General features: G+C 40.6%; 1 protein-coding gene across 3 annotated transcripts in view; it reads left to right on the plus strand.

The window, feature by feature from the left end:
• The window catches only part of NELL1 (neural EGFL like 1), a 729607-nt gene that overhangs the window by 546220 nt on the left and 166841 nt on the right, over positions 1 to 16546 (plus strand). For all 3 annotated transcript variants that reach the window (XM_037040389.1, XM_037040387.1, XM_037040388.1), the window contains one exon: positions 9124 to 9219. In XM_037040389.1, coding sequence (XP_036896284.1) covers positions 9124 to 9219 — 96 coding nt within the window. The remainder of the gene's footprint in view (positions 1 to 9123; positions 9220 to 16546) is intronic.

Consider the following 16546-nt stretch of genomic DNA (forward strand, 5'->3'; position numbering starts at 1 on the left):
GCTTTTCCCTGGGGGGATTTGCTGAAATTTATTTCTTAAAAGTCTCTAGACTGTCACTTTCCCGGGTAATATATATGTCGGTTCCAATGTGGCAGCATAGCAGGTATCCTCCAACCGGCTGCCCCCCGGGGTTTCTCCTCAACCACTTTGCCCAGACAACACTTCCAGGCTCCCCTCCTTAGCGCTCCTGTAATTGCTGAACACCAGTTTGAGTTGCTTTCACAGATCCTGTGGCAAAGATATCATTTGACCGTTTTCTTAGCATCTACGTCAGAGGGACTCCTGACCTGAATTCCCGAGTTTTGCTTTTTGAAGGTTGAGCACCATCTCTCTGCCTATTCTTCTTCCCTGGCGTTTGTCTTAATCCCTCATCATTTTCTTTGCAATCGATCCCAGCACTCAACAAGCTCTCAAACTCTGCCATTGATTTGTGTGCCAGTTAGGGAAGGCAGACTGTGAAGAAGTTTGACATCTGAAAAGAAAATGCTTCACTCTGTGAATTAAGCTAGAGAGAAAGATGCTGGCAGATTTAAGAAGAGCTAACCTTCCTGGGAACACACTAGGCTGAACATTAAGGCCTGGTACTTTGCATGCACTATCCTATTTAATCCTGCTAATACCTGTATGGCAAAGGTTCTCTTGTTTGACCCAGTTACGCAGATAGGGGATTTGATGCTGAAGGAGCTGAAGCCAGTTTCCAAATTTACTCACTGTGCTGGTCATTTGGCAACATATAAATGTATCCAGTGAACATGCTGTACACCTTAAGCTTACACCATATTGCATGTCAATTCTATCTGAATGCAGCTGGGAAAAACCATCCAGCGACTAAGGGCTACAACCATGGCTGGAACCCAGGTCTCCATGATCAGAACCACGGTCTTAACTGCTCCTGTAGTTCTGTGGGGAAGAATTATCATGTATCAGTGATTTATGACCCCCAAGGTACACAATGTCAAGGCTGGATATTCCTCACTTCCAAGTTGTTAGCCATTTCCTATTGAATTGCTCTTTCTTTGATATGATTCTTCCATTTAGAAACTGCAGACGTTTTCATCTCATAAACACTGACTCATGTTCAACATTTCGACTCCGACTTCCTCGGGAAAAGCCACCACTCCTATTCTGGAAGACTCTGAAATCGTGGAAAAATAAGACAGTGCTGGGAGTCCGAGTCCTTTGTAAGGCCAGTGGGTGCCTGGTGAGCCAGGCAGAGCAGAGTGGCTCTTCTGTGAAATGGTCCCAAACCTGCGTTAGTGAAGCCCCAGCTACAGGGACTGTACCTGCTTCCTCAAGCAGGCCTTCCAGAGAGCCGAGGCCACCTTCCCGTCTGCCCAGGGGTGCTCCATGCCTCTGCACACGCCATTCCTGCCCCACGGCTCCAACATCCTTGGCCACAACCTGCCTGGTTATTATGTTTTGATTCAGCTCAGATCTTGGCCCTTCTGGGGAGCTGTTCTTGACCTTCCAGGCAGAAATGGTCCTTTCTGTCTACCTTCTCTCGACCTTGCGCAGGCAGTATTGCTAGGATCTGAAAGGCACTGTGTGATCCACACCTTCCACTTCTCTGGGCCCGGGTTGGCACTTGCTGTATCCTCTGCCTGGAACAATCTTGTGTGTGATGCCTTTGTGAGTTGCTCAGTCTCCTCCTTCACTCCTTACTCAGACGCCACCTTCCCCGTGAGGCCATTTGTGATCACCCTGTTTCACTACCACCTTTCCTCCTGGCACAGCCCCTGTCGTCCTGTTATGCTCTATTTTTTTATCACAAAGCTTGATTTTGTTATTTCATATCTTCTCCATAGAATATTTTTGGCTGTTCTACATGAGTCCTGGCTCTCAGAGTAATCCTGGTTACAGAGGCTGCTCAATAGCTATTTGCTGAATGACTGCATGAAGGACTGTCTTTTCTCAGCTTGGGCACTGTTGGAATGGCCGTCTGGATGATTCTCTGCTGTGGGCCTGGCCCGTGCATGTGGGATGTTTAGCAGCGCCCTTGGTCTCCCCTCACCAGGAGGGCCACCAGTAGCAGCCCTCCCACGGCCACAACAACTCAAAATGACCCAGGCATTACCCAGTGTCCCCTGAGGAGGAATCGTCTTTAGGGAGAACCACATACATTTTTAGTCTCTCAGACCAAGGAGAGCAGGGATTCTATCTTATTAGAGTATGTAATGTCTAGCACACAGTAGATGCTTAATAAATCTTTTAAGCCGATTGATGTGACTTGATAATTTCATTTCAGATACTTCTCTCAGATTTAATGATATAGTTTTATAGACAGGACTGTCTTATCAAACTTTTTATTTTCTCCATATAATTAATTTACTTCGTAAATAAATATGAGTTTAATACTACCACCATTTAAGATGATGTAGAGGAAGGGAGAGTTTGGAAAAAAGCTTGGCCCTGGTCCTTGAAAATCTCGCAGTTAGAGAAGCCCATGGACAGGCCAAAAATGCGCATGTCACTCCCGTTGAGTTCATTCTCCATGAGAGAGACTATCTCTACAGGCCCACGTAGATCGCCGGTATTTCAACTTTCAGGCTGCCCAGTTTCGGTTGCAACTACACCCATAGAAAATAGCCCTTTTAGAGCTTTTCTTGTCAGGCTTTTTGAGCTAATAACATTTCGGTTTGAAGATGTCAAGATTCTTTCGCAGTGACTCTGTGACCCCATCCTGTCACGGAATGTTACGGACTAGAAGAATATGGCAGTTCCCCAGAATGTGCGAAACAAGGTCACAGTTTAAACTGCAGATTTAGGGGGTTGGGAAAGCAAGTCATTGGATCACCGTTTCATTCTATAAATGATATTCAATACAATGCAGTACAATACCGTACAACACAATAGAAGTCAACACAATGGAAAATACCAGAATGCATCACACATACTGAGAGTAAATATTATATTTCTGGATGTCCATGTGTACATGTGGGGGGTTTCCAATTTAAAACTTATTTCTTTTTTTTAGATTTTTAATTTATTTATCTTTAGAGGGGAAGGGAAGGAGAGAGGGAGAGAAATATCAATGTGTGGTTGCCTCTGCCAGGAACTGGCCTGCAACCCAGGCATGTGCCCTGACTGGGAATCGAACTGCGATCCTCTGGTTCGCAGGCCCGTGCTCAATCCACTGAGCTACACCAGCCAGGGTTATAAAACTTATTTCTTGTTATTCAGTGCAATAAAAAGGATCAGCAAAGCACTGTGTCTTCAACTAACTAGAATAGTGGTCAAAACAAAAGAAGAGTCTATAGGTTGATACCTAGGCATCACACTATTGTGTCTTAAGAAACAAATCGGGGAAGTGGATGGAGATGGGAAGACGGACATGGCAGTTCACAGATTCTGAACTTCTCCTGCTTCCCTGCAAGGCTCACCGCACTCTCTTCTAACCTTGACGTGACTTCTAAATACCTGTTCATTTCTTCCTGTGTCCAGTGCCATTCATTCCACAGGACGAAACCTTGACCTGAACTGTCCCTTCTCCTGCGCTTCTCTAAAATCCTATTTGTTCTTCCAGGCCTAACTCAAATGCCAGCATTGGTACAAAGCTTTGCCTCCATCCACCAGACATGATTAATCATGTCCTCCACGTATTCTCAGCACTTCATTCGTACTGCTACCATAGTAGTTATCACATGTTTTTATGCTTGGTTTTGTACATGTCACCCCCTGCTACTCAGTCGTGAGCTTCTTAGGGATGGGGCCCATTTTTTGCCTAGCTGTAGACTTCTGAGCAACTAGCACATTCTCTGCACGTGGTAGGTGGTCAAGCCCTAAACGGAGATGGGTTAGTGATGTGGTTGAGGCTCTGAGTTTGAAACCCAGGATGCCACTTAGTGGAGTGACCTTAGATATCTTATTTAACTCCTCTAAGCCAGCCTTCTGTTCTGACAATGGGGACACCATGACGAATGCACAATTATTGTAAAGATGAGATGGAATATTGTCTTTGATAAATGGAATTACCATTGTACTGTGGTTGTTACTATTGCTGTTGAAAAGGAGAGTGGATTCAGAGCCGTGAATACCCCCAGTTATAGTAAGTGATAGGGGTCGAAGGTGATTTGGAGGCCATTGATTAAATACTAAACTATGTAGTAGACTTGGAGTTTAAGACAGGAATAACAACATGAAAGGTGACCATTACAGACATCTGGATGTTAGGTTTTCTATACTAGACTAACCATCTGAATGCTTTTCACCCTCTCCCTTTTCTCTACATTTTAAACACTTTTTGTGGGGGAGAGTTTGAGAGGGGTAGATATAGAAAAAAAGAGATTAAAATAACACCATTCTGCTCCTGGAGGTACCCAGTAGACTTCATTGTGTGAAGCTGGAACAGACTTTCCCAACCTCAACACTGTTGACATTTGAGCCACATAATCCTTGTCATTCAGGGCTGTCCCTGCATTGTCCGATGTCCTACAACATGCCTGTGCTCTGGCCACCAAATGCCGGTAACACCCTGACCCCACATGCCTTCTTGTAATAACCGAGATATCTGAGACAGCCTTTGGTAAATCTGTTCTGAACAAGGTGAGGGATAAAAGAAAAAGCAAACATGGAGATGATGATGTCACTTTTATTGTTGACAGAGCTGGATTGGAAAACATAAGTTTAAGTCTATAAGCCAAGTGAGTCCGCGAAGAATGAACACAGAATAAACACGAGGGCCCTGAGAGGAATGTGTTATCAGGGAGGTATAGGGAAAACCGATACATCCAAAGGCAGCCCACTTATAGTTAAACTTAAACTTAAACTTATAGTTAAATGAATCATTACTTTTGGTTCATGACACCCTGTAACCATCCACAGCAATGAGCTTTTATTTATTTAGACACCTTGATAGTTATTTTAACAACGTAGTTTATGCCTGATAGCTCAGTATCCAAACAAGAAATGTTACCATAACCTATTTCTAATCATACGGCTCTCCCCCACCCATTCTCCTGCTTCCCCCCTGCCCGAGACACATCAAACTGATGTTGACTTTTCCCAGAGTTATCAGTAGAATAATTTCCTCTACCTCCCCAGAGGCAAAATGAACAAAGCTGGCAAAGAGAGGTCAGAAATGATCTTAAGGAAAACAGTGTAGAAGAAAAGGGTTTCCTTCTAACAGATGGTGCCGAAACTCGGGTTTTCTTCTTTTATCAGGACACAGGGTGTTCCTTGGAACTAAAAGCCAGTAAAACTTTGAGAGGATCCTGCAAAGTGTTTAGAACTTGATGGGCTATTCCTTTTTGTCGGTGTAAAACTGTTGTTTGTCAAGTGGAGCAGTGATGGTGATCCCGGGCGTCCACACACCCGGCATGTGCAAACCCACCTTCTCCCTTAGTTCCCCTTCATTTCCAAGCCTTGTTTCATGTGTTGAGACCTTCTGATTATAAAAAAAATGATAGTATTTGTGTGAATTAACTCTCCCTTAATTTGGGGTTTTGCCATTTTATTTTCTTGCACAAGGGAAAGAGCCCTTTCAAAAATAGAAATTGTACCCATAGGAGTTGACCCAACCCAAATGGCACTCTAAGGACAGATGCAGGCTGGGCATCTCATTTTATATATGTAATCTTGTTCAGGCCATTCTTTGGGATCTGGAAAGTGGTGGACAAAGGAGCAACATACTGGGGAAGCCTGAGTGGTTCCAAGTTCGCAAAGGTGTTGTGGTGCCAAGTGTCATGGCAAACCACACCGATACTACTGAGATCATCAAGTCCAGGAAGGAGTGAGAATGGGCCCCCACTAAAGAATACGCTCCACAGCACCAGGCTCTGTGCTGCGGAACTCACCGCTGCACCTCCAGGCTCTGGAACGGGAACTGGTGCACAGTAGTTTTGTTATTCTGAAAAGCAGAGTCCTGGTGATAAATAATGACAATCACAGGTAGTCTTGGGGCACATTTTACTGGCAGTGCCCGGTGCTGGGTCATTTATGTCAGCCCTTGAATTTAACCTGCCCAGCCTGAGTGTTTTAATTATCATCATTACTGTTTTGAAAAAAAAAATACATAGGTCCAGAGGGGTGAAATAATTTGCTCCAGGTCACACAGCTAATAAATATAGAGACAGGATTTGGACCATGTGGCTTCTGCCACCCATCTTCTCATAAGCTAGAAAGAAATGTAGTGGAGACTCGGTGCCTTGGTTTGGTTATGGCATCGACCAAGGGATGCAAATGATAGGTCCTGGGAGGATCAGAGTCTGTTTTTGAAGTGCTGGGTTCATAGTGGATCAAGGAGAACCTATCCAGGTAGAGACAACCTACCTGCAGCCTTTAGACTAGGATACGACAGTATACTTCGATGTTTTATGAGGTATTTAAAGGCAACTTGATTTCCCCTCAGTAGCTTAAGTTTTGAATGACACACTGCTTCTTTGTTTTTGTGTTTTTTGACGTTACTTTGTGACATCATTTTATGACAAAGGAAACGTAGGAATGTAGGTTCATGGAGGAAATGAATTTCATCTTTATTCTAGATCAAGTCCATTTGAAAGAATATATGTTTAGACTGGGTAAAATGTGACTAGACTCAGACCGTAGTGGAGATTAGATTTTAACTACATGAACTTGAATAGGTCCCTACCTGCCTTCTTGAATGCCATTTGCACAATTTTGACATTTTTCTTTAAACTTGTAGTCAGTTCCCATAGCCCTTAAGGAACTATTCAAAAATGGGAGAAACCTGCCTATGTGAATATCATAGGGCAGATAAAACTGCACTGTGACGTAGAAAGAGTAGGTAAGCCTTTGAATCTGGGTTCTGCTACTTACTACATGCGTAGCCTTACATTGGCCACTTGATTTGTAAGCCTCAGTTTCAGCTTTTTTTAAATGGAAACCATAGCACCTGTCTAGCAGTTCCATGATAAGGGCTATTACTACTCTTACTGGAAACTAAGTCAGCATAGATTGACCATAAGGTCATAGCAACACATCTTGGTGAAACTGGGCATCGTATGGGATGGGTTTATTGTCTGGGTATTAGGCTGACAGTTTGCTCCTGGTCCATGAGGCACAGTCATAATGGTATTGCTATCATTATAATCAGTTTTCTTGAACAAAATACATCTATAACACTGCACCGTACTATTTTAAGTCCCTGACAAATGCAAAGTCAATTCATCTTTATAGCACCCTATTTATCAAGTACATTCTTAGAGCATCACGAACATTATGAGCACTGTTCCATTCTTAGGATATCACAAGCACCTCATGCTTTCTTTGAAAACCTGGTATTACCATTTCTGTTTAAGGGCTGAGTAAATCAAGAACACACATGTGCTAGGAAGCAGCCCTGAGTCTCCTGCCAGGTCTGCAGATCTCTGGGTGTGTTGTGCGTGTGTGCGCCCACAGAGGTCTGGATCAAATGTGTTTTGGCCGGGCTGCTAGGACGCCCCAGCTGGACTTCCTGCTTCCAGACCCTGTCTTCTTTGGTCGCTGCTTGAAACTTTCCCTAACAGCTTTCTGTCTGTTATTTTTTTGTGTGAAGAAACACTTTACTGTTTTCTGTTTTCTTATTAACTTTGAAATGTCAATCACCAGAGCCAAAAAGGCATGATGTTGGGGACAAGAGTTTTCACATATATATTTAGGTTTTTGTGTTAAACATACCTTGAGCACATGTGTGTGTGTTTATGTATGTATATGTGTGTGTGTGTGTTAAACATAAATGTATGTACATATATGTATATACGTGTGTTCGAAGTAGTTAAATGCTGGAAAGAGAAAATGGTATTTAAAGACCATTGGCAGGAGCAAAAGGAACTCACAATTAATTACTAAGCTACAAAATGTTAAATCATATGGTGGATATCCAGTGATGTGGAAAATTATAATATGGTGAGAGTTTCTGTGCACTTGAACTAGCATTTAACTACCTAAAGATGTTCAGTGACTTTTGAAGTTAAACCCATATTATTTATGTGATAATGGTAAAATATAACCATACCATTTTTCCACGCTGACATTTTCTAACTGCAATTATAAATACAACAATTTTCTCACTTCGTTTTCTTGTGAATAAAAGAAACTGTGGATTAACAAGTTGTAATCATCTTCATTAGTGAGCAATGTTGCCACATTAGTACATGGAATTATTGGTTATCCCGCAAGGTTGCATAGTAAGTTATTCTGAGTGAAAGTGTTGCAGCATTGTTAGAGGAAGAGTTTTCCTGTCAGAGCAACCTGCAGAATATAAGTTAATTCAGCAAGTATTTTTTCAGCATCTACCATGCACTCAGATAGTAAGGCTATGGTACAATGCAGAGCACAGAGAAACAGGGTACTCGTCCTTACGAGCCTTGTTAATCCAACAGGTGAGACAGGAAATGATAAGCACTTATAAAAACATACACAATTATACTTAATACTGCAAAGAAGAGGTGTGCGGAGCTTGTGTGGGGTGTGGGAGGGGTACCAACCCAGTCCGGGAAGGCTGCTAGCAGGGCCACACCGGGTGAGGTTGGGAGGGTTCTGCAATGCTGATCAAAAGGCTTAGCACACGCGACACTCTCTAAAACTCTGTTTTCACATTGAGGCATTCTCCGTAAAGGAATAACTTGGGGTTTAAACATTCTAGCTATACTGACAGGGCATTGATTTTATTACAAAAATATTGGAAATATCCTAGATATTCAAAACTTAGTGGTTAGTTGAATGTATTGTTATCAAACATTGTATCTATTCAACTCTTTAAAAAATAACGTAAAATGTTTTTATTGTAATAAAGATGTTTACAGAAAAAAAGTGGTTAAAAAATAGTGTTTAAAATGCCTTTGCCCTTATCCCAATCCCATCCTTTGTGGTTACTCAATTTATCCTGTTTGATTTCAAATATGTCAGTAACAGTAACCAGAGTAACAGTAATAGTTGCTCATACGAGTTACCATTCAGCATATTTCATCTCAGAGCTAAATATTTTCCCTCCACTATTTCTACTGATCTCATGTAAACCAGTGACGTATTATTTCTTTCTTTCTGTGTACCAAACTTTTAAATATGTCAACGCAACTATGTGTTCCCTGTGCAACAAAGAAAGAATTGTTACAATGCACGTGCTGTTTGACGTGAGTTTCTTATTCCCATTTTGTCTAATAGCGATCTCCCATTCTCTCGCAACAGCATTCTGCGAAGAGGGCTGCAGATACGGTGGAACGTGCGTGGCACCTAACGAATGTGTCTGTCCTTCGGGGTTCACAGGAAGCCACTGCGAGAAAGGTAACCTTAGCCCTTTTGAGGGGGTCGGGATGGGGAGAAGGAGTTTCAGAGGGAACAGAAGCTCTTTCTTTAGGACAGAGATTTTGAGTGGTGGGCCACAGGAATTTTTAAAACATGCCTCATACCTGACTAATTTAGTCAGGGGCACTGACCTCTTTTCCTTTAGATTGTCATGTTTAAAAAAAGGACAACTGCCAACACAATAAGAGCCCTCTGATGTGAGTGAATCTAAATTATACCTTTTGGGGGGGAGTGTCACATCAAAAAATAGATTTCGTTGTGTGGCAGAATTTTAGTAATTAGCTTATATGTGCCATGAGATGAAAAAGGTTGAAAATCACCGCTATAGGAGGGTATCTAGTACTGTGGGTTGACTTGTTTCATTATGTTTTGCTGGGGGATGTAGCTCCCCGGAGTGGATATTTTTGGATTAATGCATAATTGGCATTCTCCCTCTGAAAACAGCTTCATTTGGCCTCTTGTCAACATTTCCAATATAGCAAGTTTGTGTCTTCCTCCCCTATAGTTTGCAATGTGCCATTTTAAAGCTGATTGGAGATAAAGCCTGGCGAACTGACCTGCCCCAATTATCAGCTATTGGGGGTAGCAGCATACACGACTATTAGAGTTATAACAATCTGCAGTGTCAACAGAACCTAAATTAGAACCGCATGCTCCTTGCTTAAAAGTGCATTAAATAACTCCAGCAGCAGGTTTATTGGTGTGCTTGGGTTTGTTCTAATATCGGTTTATTAAGAACATTATCATTCCTGGTCCAGATAATATAAGTCAATTAGTATTTGTAAGATTCCATTATGTGCATCTTTCTGTTTGCACTAAATGTGGTGTTTATACTTGGTGCTTGTTGGGGAAATCGGCGATCTTATGAATTGGAGGAATCCTTTACCGGTGTGCAAATTAGATCGGCCTTCAGTGCCAGTGTGCCAAAGTATACATATATCACAGTAATCAAGGGGTGTTTGCTGTGTGAAATTGAATATTATTTCGTATTGTGCTTTTCTGAGTCTGGGATATCACACTTGATACTGCTCATAGTACAACATAAAATTATGGATATATGATGATGTAGTCATTATTCCTATTATTTAGTGAGGGAGAGGAAGTCTTTAGTGCACATATCTAAGCAAAACTCTGGTTTCCTTTGTATTTAAAGGTTTTGAATTTAGATAATACATGTTCTTAAATGATCCTATTTATTGTACCCCAATTTGTTCTACATATACATTGCACTGCCTGGATATTTATTTATAAGGCACCCAATCCTTTCAAAAACATGTCAACATTTAGTATGTAAATTATTCAACAAGGAAATCAACAAACAATATATGCACTGTTTCCATATTTTGTGATATCATCGATGAATCAAATTACATTTATTAAATAAAATGCATTGGTTTGTCCTCAAAAACGACATATGAAAGAGCCAAGTACTGTCTCTGAGAAGTATGAGAATTACCACATGGAGCTGGAGATTCTTGCCAAAAGCGAAGAAGCTAATGGTAACTTAGTATTGCAGTGCATTTTATTTTAATTAGATTTTCTAAAGTAAAAAAAAAATTACATCTAAAGGTTTCTTATTATTTCCCCTAGCACTGCTATGTTTACCTAAAATGAATATACAGGGAGTAATGGGGACAAAATGGTGATGATAATAATGTTGATGATAACTGATACTACCAGTAATGTTAAACCATTTATTATATACTAATTATGTGCCAGGTCTTTTAAATGCATATTTTAATATTAAGAATAAGTTAAAACCCTGGCACGTATGGCTCAGTGGATTGGATGCTAATCTGTGAGCCAAAGGGTCCTCAGTTCGATACCAGGTCAGGGCCCAGGCCTGGACTGCGGGCCAGGTCCCCAGTTGGGGGAGTGCGAGAGGCAACTGGTAATGTACCTGTCACACACTGCTGTTTTTCTCCCTCTCTTTCTCCCCCACCCCCTCTCTCTAAAAGTAATGAATAAAAATATTTTAAAAAAACAAAAAAGGAAATACATTGAAAAGATAAATACTACTACTTATACTTTATATATGGCAAAATAAAGCTTAGCTAAGTTCAGTAACCTCTGCAGTGCTACGGTCAACATTCGAACTTCAAGTTACATCCACAAAGTCTGCATTAGAAAGCCTTGCAAGTTTCTCAAGGTTATACATGACCTTCTGTTGAAATCCAGATTACTGGGTGATCACTCCAGACCTGGGAAATCAGAATATTTGGGGTAAGGTCCATGGATCCACCAAGCACCTCAGATGGCTTGTTATACACCGGTTATTATGATATTATTATGATATTTAACCAGACCATCTGCTCTAATGTCCTTATTCTGTTGACAGTATACAGAATTATAGTCGAACATTGACTTTAGAACTGGGCCATGGAAAAATTAATTATGGTTTTTTGTAACTTTTTGATTTGACTTATCTCCTTTTCTCAGTAAGTGCTTGGTTGAATTAGTACTTACATCCTGGTCCATGATCTGGAATAAGAAACGTAGAGATAAAGGAGAAGGTCAAGAGCAGAGGTAAAAGTAAAATAGGGATAGGTAGAGGGATTCATGGGTATGGGACATGGGTTCCTGTATAAAAGTTAAAGTTAAGATCGAGTGTAGCATGTTCTTGAATTCTTGCACATTTATTATATAGTAAAAACGAAATACAATAAAATAAGGTTTCCTTGTATATGATGCTATCTCCCACCAATAGCAAAACCATTCCATTGAATGTTGGCTACTATTCTAATCCTATGCAATTTTTGTGGCTGGGGTAAAGTCCACATTTTCCAGTTCATTGTGTGAAGGGATCGAGAATAATTGTAGGAGAAATACTGAAAAGCTTGTCCACATCTTGTCTGAATTACTTTATCATGTTGATAGTTAGCAATAAACATGAAGTTATTTTATTTGCCATCGAATAGTGACGCTCGATGCCTTGAGGATGAAGGTGCAAAGGAAAAACACAAATGTCTTGCGGTTGTCTATGGCATGATCACACTAAATCTCTGATTTGCTTTGTTTTAGTTTCAGGACTAACTAACTGGTTCCCTTTGAGCTATGTGGAATCTGCTTGTATGTAGTCTTCACAGTGTTTCCCTTGGTCCCCCCAGTTACTGTGATGCTTAGCCTTTCAGATTTCCAGTATCATTAGTGAAATTATTGAAATCACTTGTTAAAGAAGCAGCCTATTGGGAGTTAAAAGTTCCACTTGTGTTTGGTATGTCGCACAAAGATTGGAACAACACTGCATTTATTTTATATTGATAAGTTTTAGTAAACATAAACTTCTTTTGACCCCATTGGAGATAGGCAAACAGTTTGTAACTCTTGGTTTCTGAACACTGTATCGTGTTGGTTCTTCATACCCTTTGTTCTTTCTCTGTGCCCCTGGCTCTGGTATATGGTTTCACATTTAACATCAAGATGTATAAAGAGAGGGATGAATAAGGAATCAGTAAGAAAGGTAGTTTTTCTACTCTTAGGATAGGAAAGGGCTGTTGCTAAATGTGCTCTTCTTAAATTGAGAGAACTGAAGGGTTATCATGCCGTACTGACATAATGTAGCCAAGGGTAACACCAAGTCTTCCTAGAGACTTTTCAAACATAAAATCAAGGAGCTACACTACATTCAGAAATACGTTGCCTACCATAAAACAGCAGAACATCATCCTCTGAGAAGTGAGTCACACAGTTTTCTACTTGGCAGTAAGCAAATTTGCAAGTGATAATAAGTAAAGATGAAATATAAAGCATTATCCTGGCTGGTATAGCTTAGTAGATTGAATGCGGACCCGTGAACCAAAGGGTCACTGGTTTGATTCCCAGTCAGGGCACATGTCTGGGTTGCAGACGAGGTCCTCAGTAGAGGGAGTGCAAGAGGCAACCAAACATTGATGTTTTTCTCCATCTGTTTCTCCTTCCCCTCTCTCTAAAAATAAATAAATGAAATATTAAAAAATAAAGTCATTAGAAATAAATATAAAATATTAAACTATGTCTAATTCGGAGTTTCTTAACCTTGATACTTTTGACATTTCAGAAGAGAAAGTTCTTTGTTGCGGAGAGCTGTTCATTACATTGTGGGATTCTTAGCAGCGTCACTGGACTCTACCCACTAAGTACCAGTAGTGCTCCGCCCCCAGGCATGACAACTGAAACTGTCTCCTGACATTGCCAAATACCTTTTCAGAGGCAAAATCACTGTATTGACAATGCCAGGCCTAGATGTAGCATTTTAAAGTCTTAAAATGTCTGTGTATGTGTGTGTGTGTGTGTGTAGACATATATATGTTAGGTAAATGTATGTCAGTTATATACCATGACAAACCAGTTTTGGTAGACAAAAAAATTAACACATCTCTGGCATTTTTAGAAGTGCTCAGGGTTATTATTGTATTTAGAAAATTCTTGACCATTTATGAGCTAGGAATTGGCTGCTATCCTTCACATGCTGTATGGGGCACATCTTCTTGTGGTCCCAGGGACCAGACTGATGGAGAAGCTGGGCCTGTTCTATGTCCACTCCCTCCTGTTCATGGAGTGAACTTGTGGATGTTCCAAACCTGCCCAAGGATGATGTAACTCTAACCCTGGTAATCTCCTGAAGGAAGACAAAATCCTTTATTCTTTTTTTTAGAGGAAAGTTTTCAATGTATGTAGTAAGTTGATAATCTTATTTGTTCTAAAGTGATTCTCTCTTCATTTGCATCTCCCTGATGGCTCGTGATGCTGAGCATCCTTTCATCTGTCTCTGGGCCCTCTGTATGTCCTCCTTGGAGAAGTCTGTTCAGGTCCTTTGGCTATTTTTTAATTGGATTGTTTGTCTTCCTGGAATGGAGTCATGTGAGTTCTTTATATATTTTAGATCAAACCCTTGTCCTGGCAAAGAGACAAATACCGTGTGATGTCACCTATAATTGGAATCTAATCAACAAAACAAGCAAACAAGCAAAATATAATCTGAAACATTGAAATAAAGAACAAATTGACAGTAACCAGAGGGGAGGGTGGGGAGAGATAATGGGGGAAAAGAGGGTAAAATACTTCAAGGAACATATATAAAGGATACATGGACAAAGCCAAAAGGTGTGTAAGTTTGAGGGTGGGAAGCAGGGATGGGTGGTGTGGGGAGCATGTGGGGTGAAAATGGAGACAACTGTACTTGGACAACAATATAAATAAATAAACAAATAAAGTGATTTTCTTCATGATCAGCCTTCTCAATTAGTCACTTTTAGTAGGAGTATCAACTGCAAATCAATCAAGATGGCTGTTAGTGAGGGTATAGTGCAGGGTTAGTGCAGCAAATTTTACTGCATTTTCTACTTGTATAGTACATGAATTTTAAATTGCGTACCTGCTATGGTGTAGACATGAGGGACCCATAACTGGTGCCTTGTGAATGAGACAGGGAGAGCTGGACAAAACTGGTTGAGCTGTTGGCTGGACCATAGTGTAGTGTAAAAAATTAGTAAAGTACAAGCTGATATCGTAAAAATAACAGACCTTGACTTGCCCTGCATTTGCTTCTGAAATGGATTCGTTTACTGTAAATGTCATTCAGTAGACTCACATAACCCCTGCACCTCCCAGAGTCTCCAAGCCTTTCTAAAGTATATTAAATATCTGATCAACAATATTCTAGAAATCAATAGTAACAACAATGTTTAGCAGCATTATCCAGTTACAGTGTAATCTCCAGTGGTTATTTTGTCTATTTTGATTATGTGAATTTTCTAAACTTTCAACAATAAATTGTTTGTAATGAAAAGCGATTTTTTAAGCTTAAAATTAAGAGAACATAAAAGTCACAAAAAGGACTTTTTCCAAGTTCCTGAGGATCTTATAACCTTTCTTAAAAAGAAATGACATTTTGCTAAATAGTTTTTTCTGTTTTTTTTCTCTGTGCCTCCATGGACTTGTAGATATGTAGACAGAGGGTAATAGTTTGTCCTCAGCCTATTGTCCATCCACTAGGTACAAAGAATGGTCAGAAACAAAGACTTCTATATTCTTCCACATTTTAAATCTTGCCCTCATTTTGAGGGATTCCTACTGGTGTTCATCTAATTTCAATTGCTCTGCCCATCCCAGTCTCCAGGAAAATTTTTAAGAGCATTTATGGAGGTAGATTGTAACTCCATTCTATTACTGGAAAAGCCAGTATTTCTCCTGTTTCCTCCCCAGCTATCGCAGGACCACAGGAGAGGGCATCTGGAAAGGGAAGGAGTGCGAATGTGCGTCTTCAGCGTCTTAGCAGTCTGATGATTTATTCACCTCTTCTCAACATGCACTTCCGCTTGTCTGGCACACGGAAGTGGCAGCTTCCATTTTTAACACTGTGTCGTGATGCAGTTAGATTAAGCAGGGCTTTTGTGGCATCATTTACAAAGGAAAATATGAGGACTTGAGGTCTGAGTTGTTCATCCATTTGAAGCCACCAAGAAAGGAATGCACACAGATGGTCTTTTACATTTTTATTCAAGTTATTGGAGTGTGGATTTGTTTGAGGGGCTGCCCCCTGCACTGGGTCTTTGCAGAAGCACAGAACGGCAGCGGAGGAGCATTGCACTAGAGCGTGAGAGGAGCTTGCCCTTGAGTTTAGCTGCCAAACCTAGAGCACCTTGCTTGGGACCCCCTTCCTCTCTCAGTTCTACCCACTCAACCTTCTGCGTTAAGCTGTGATGGCGAAATTGACCTAAAAAGCCAATACGCTTTCCTGTGGCTCTGAATTGGAGTTGCCACTTAACTGTCAGAGCTGCTTGGAACTGTTTAAAAACCCTGTTGCTTTTTAAAAATTATTTTCAAATGTCTCAATTACAGTTGACATACAATGTTATATTCATTTCAGATGTGCAGCATAGTGATTAGGCATTTATATGACTTACAAAGTGATCACCTCAGTAGTCTAGTACACATCTGACACCATTCGGCTTTTACAATATTATTATCTAAATTCTCTACGCTGTTCTTTACATCTCTATGGCTATTTTTATAACTGGCAATTTGCACTTTTTAATCACTTTATCTTTTTCACCTACCCCCAACCCCCCTTCATCTGGCGACCATCAAACATATGAGGACACGTGTAAGTGCGGTACAGCCAATCAGTAGTGGGATTGGGGTTCTAACCCATGTATGACTGAATCCAGATTTCAGGCACTTCCAGCACCACATGCATCTGAATTACATGATCTGTGCACAGGGCAAATTAAACCTAACGGATTACATGGAAAGCCAGATAAATTACGCTCTCCTGTGAGTAATGAGCCATAATTTTCTACTTGATTATCTGCATTGTTTTATATCT

The sequence above is a fragment of the Sturnira hondurensis genome, unplaced genomic scaffold (genome assembly GCF_014824575.4).
Source record: "Sturnira hondurensis isolate 20B ecotype Veracruz unplaced genomic scaffold, ASM1482457v3 Scaffold0002638, whole genome shotgun sequence".
NCBI lineage: Eukaryota > Metazoa > Chordata > Mammalia > Chiroptera > Phyllostomidae > Sturnira > Sturnira hondurensis.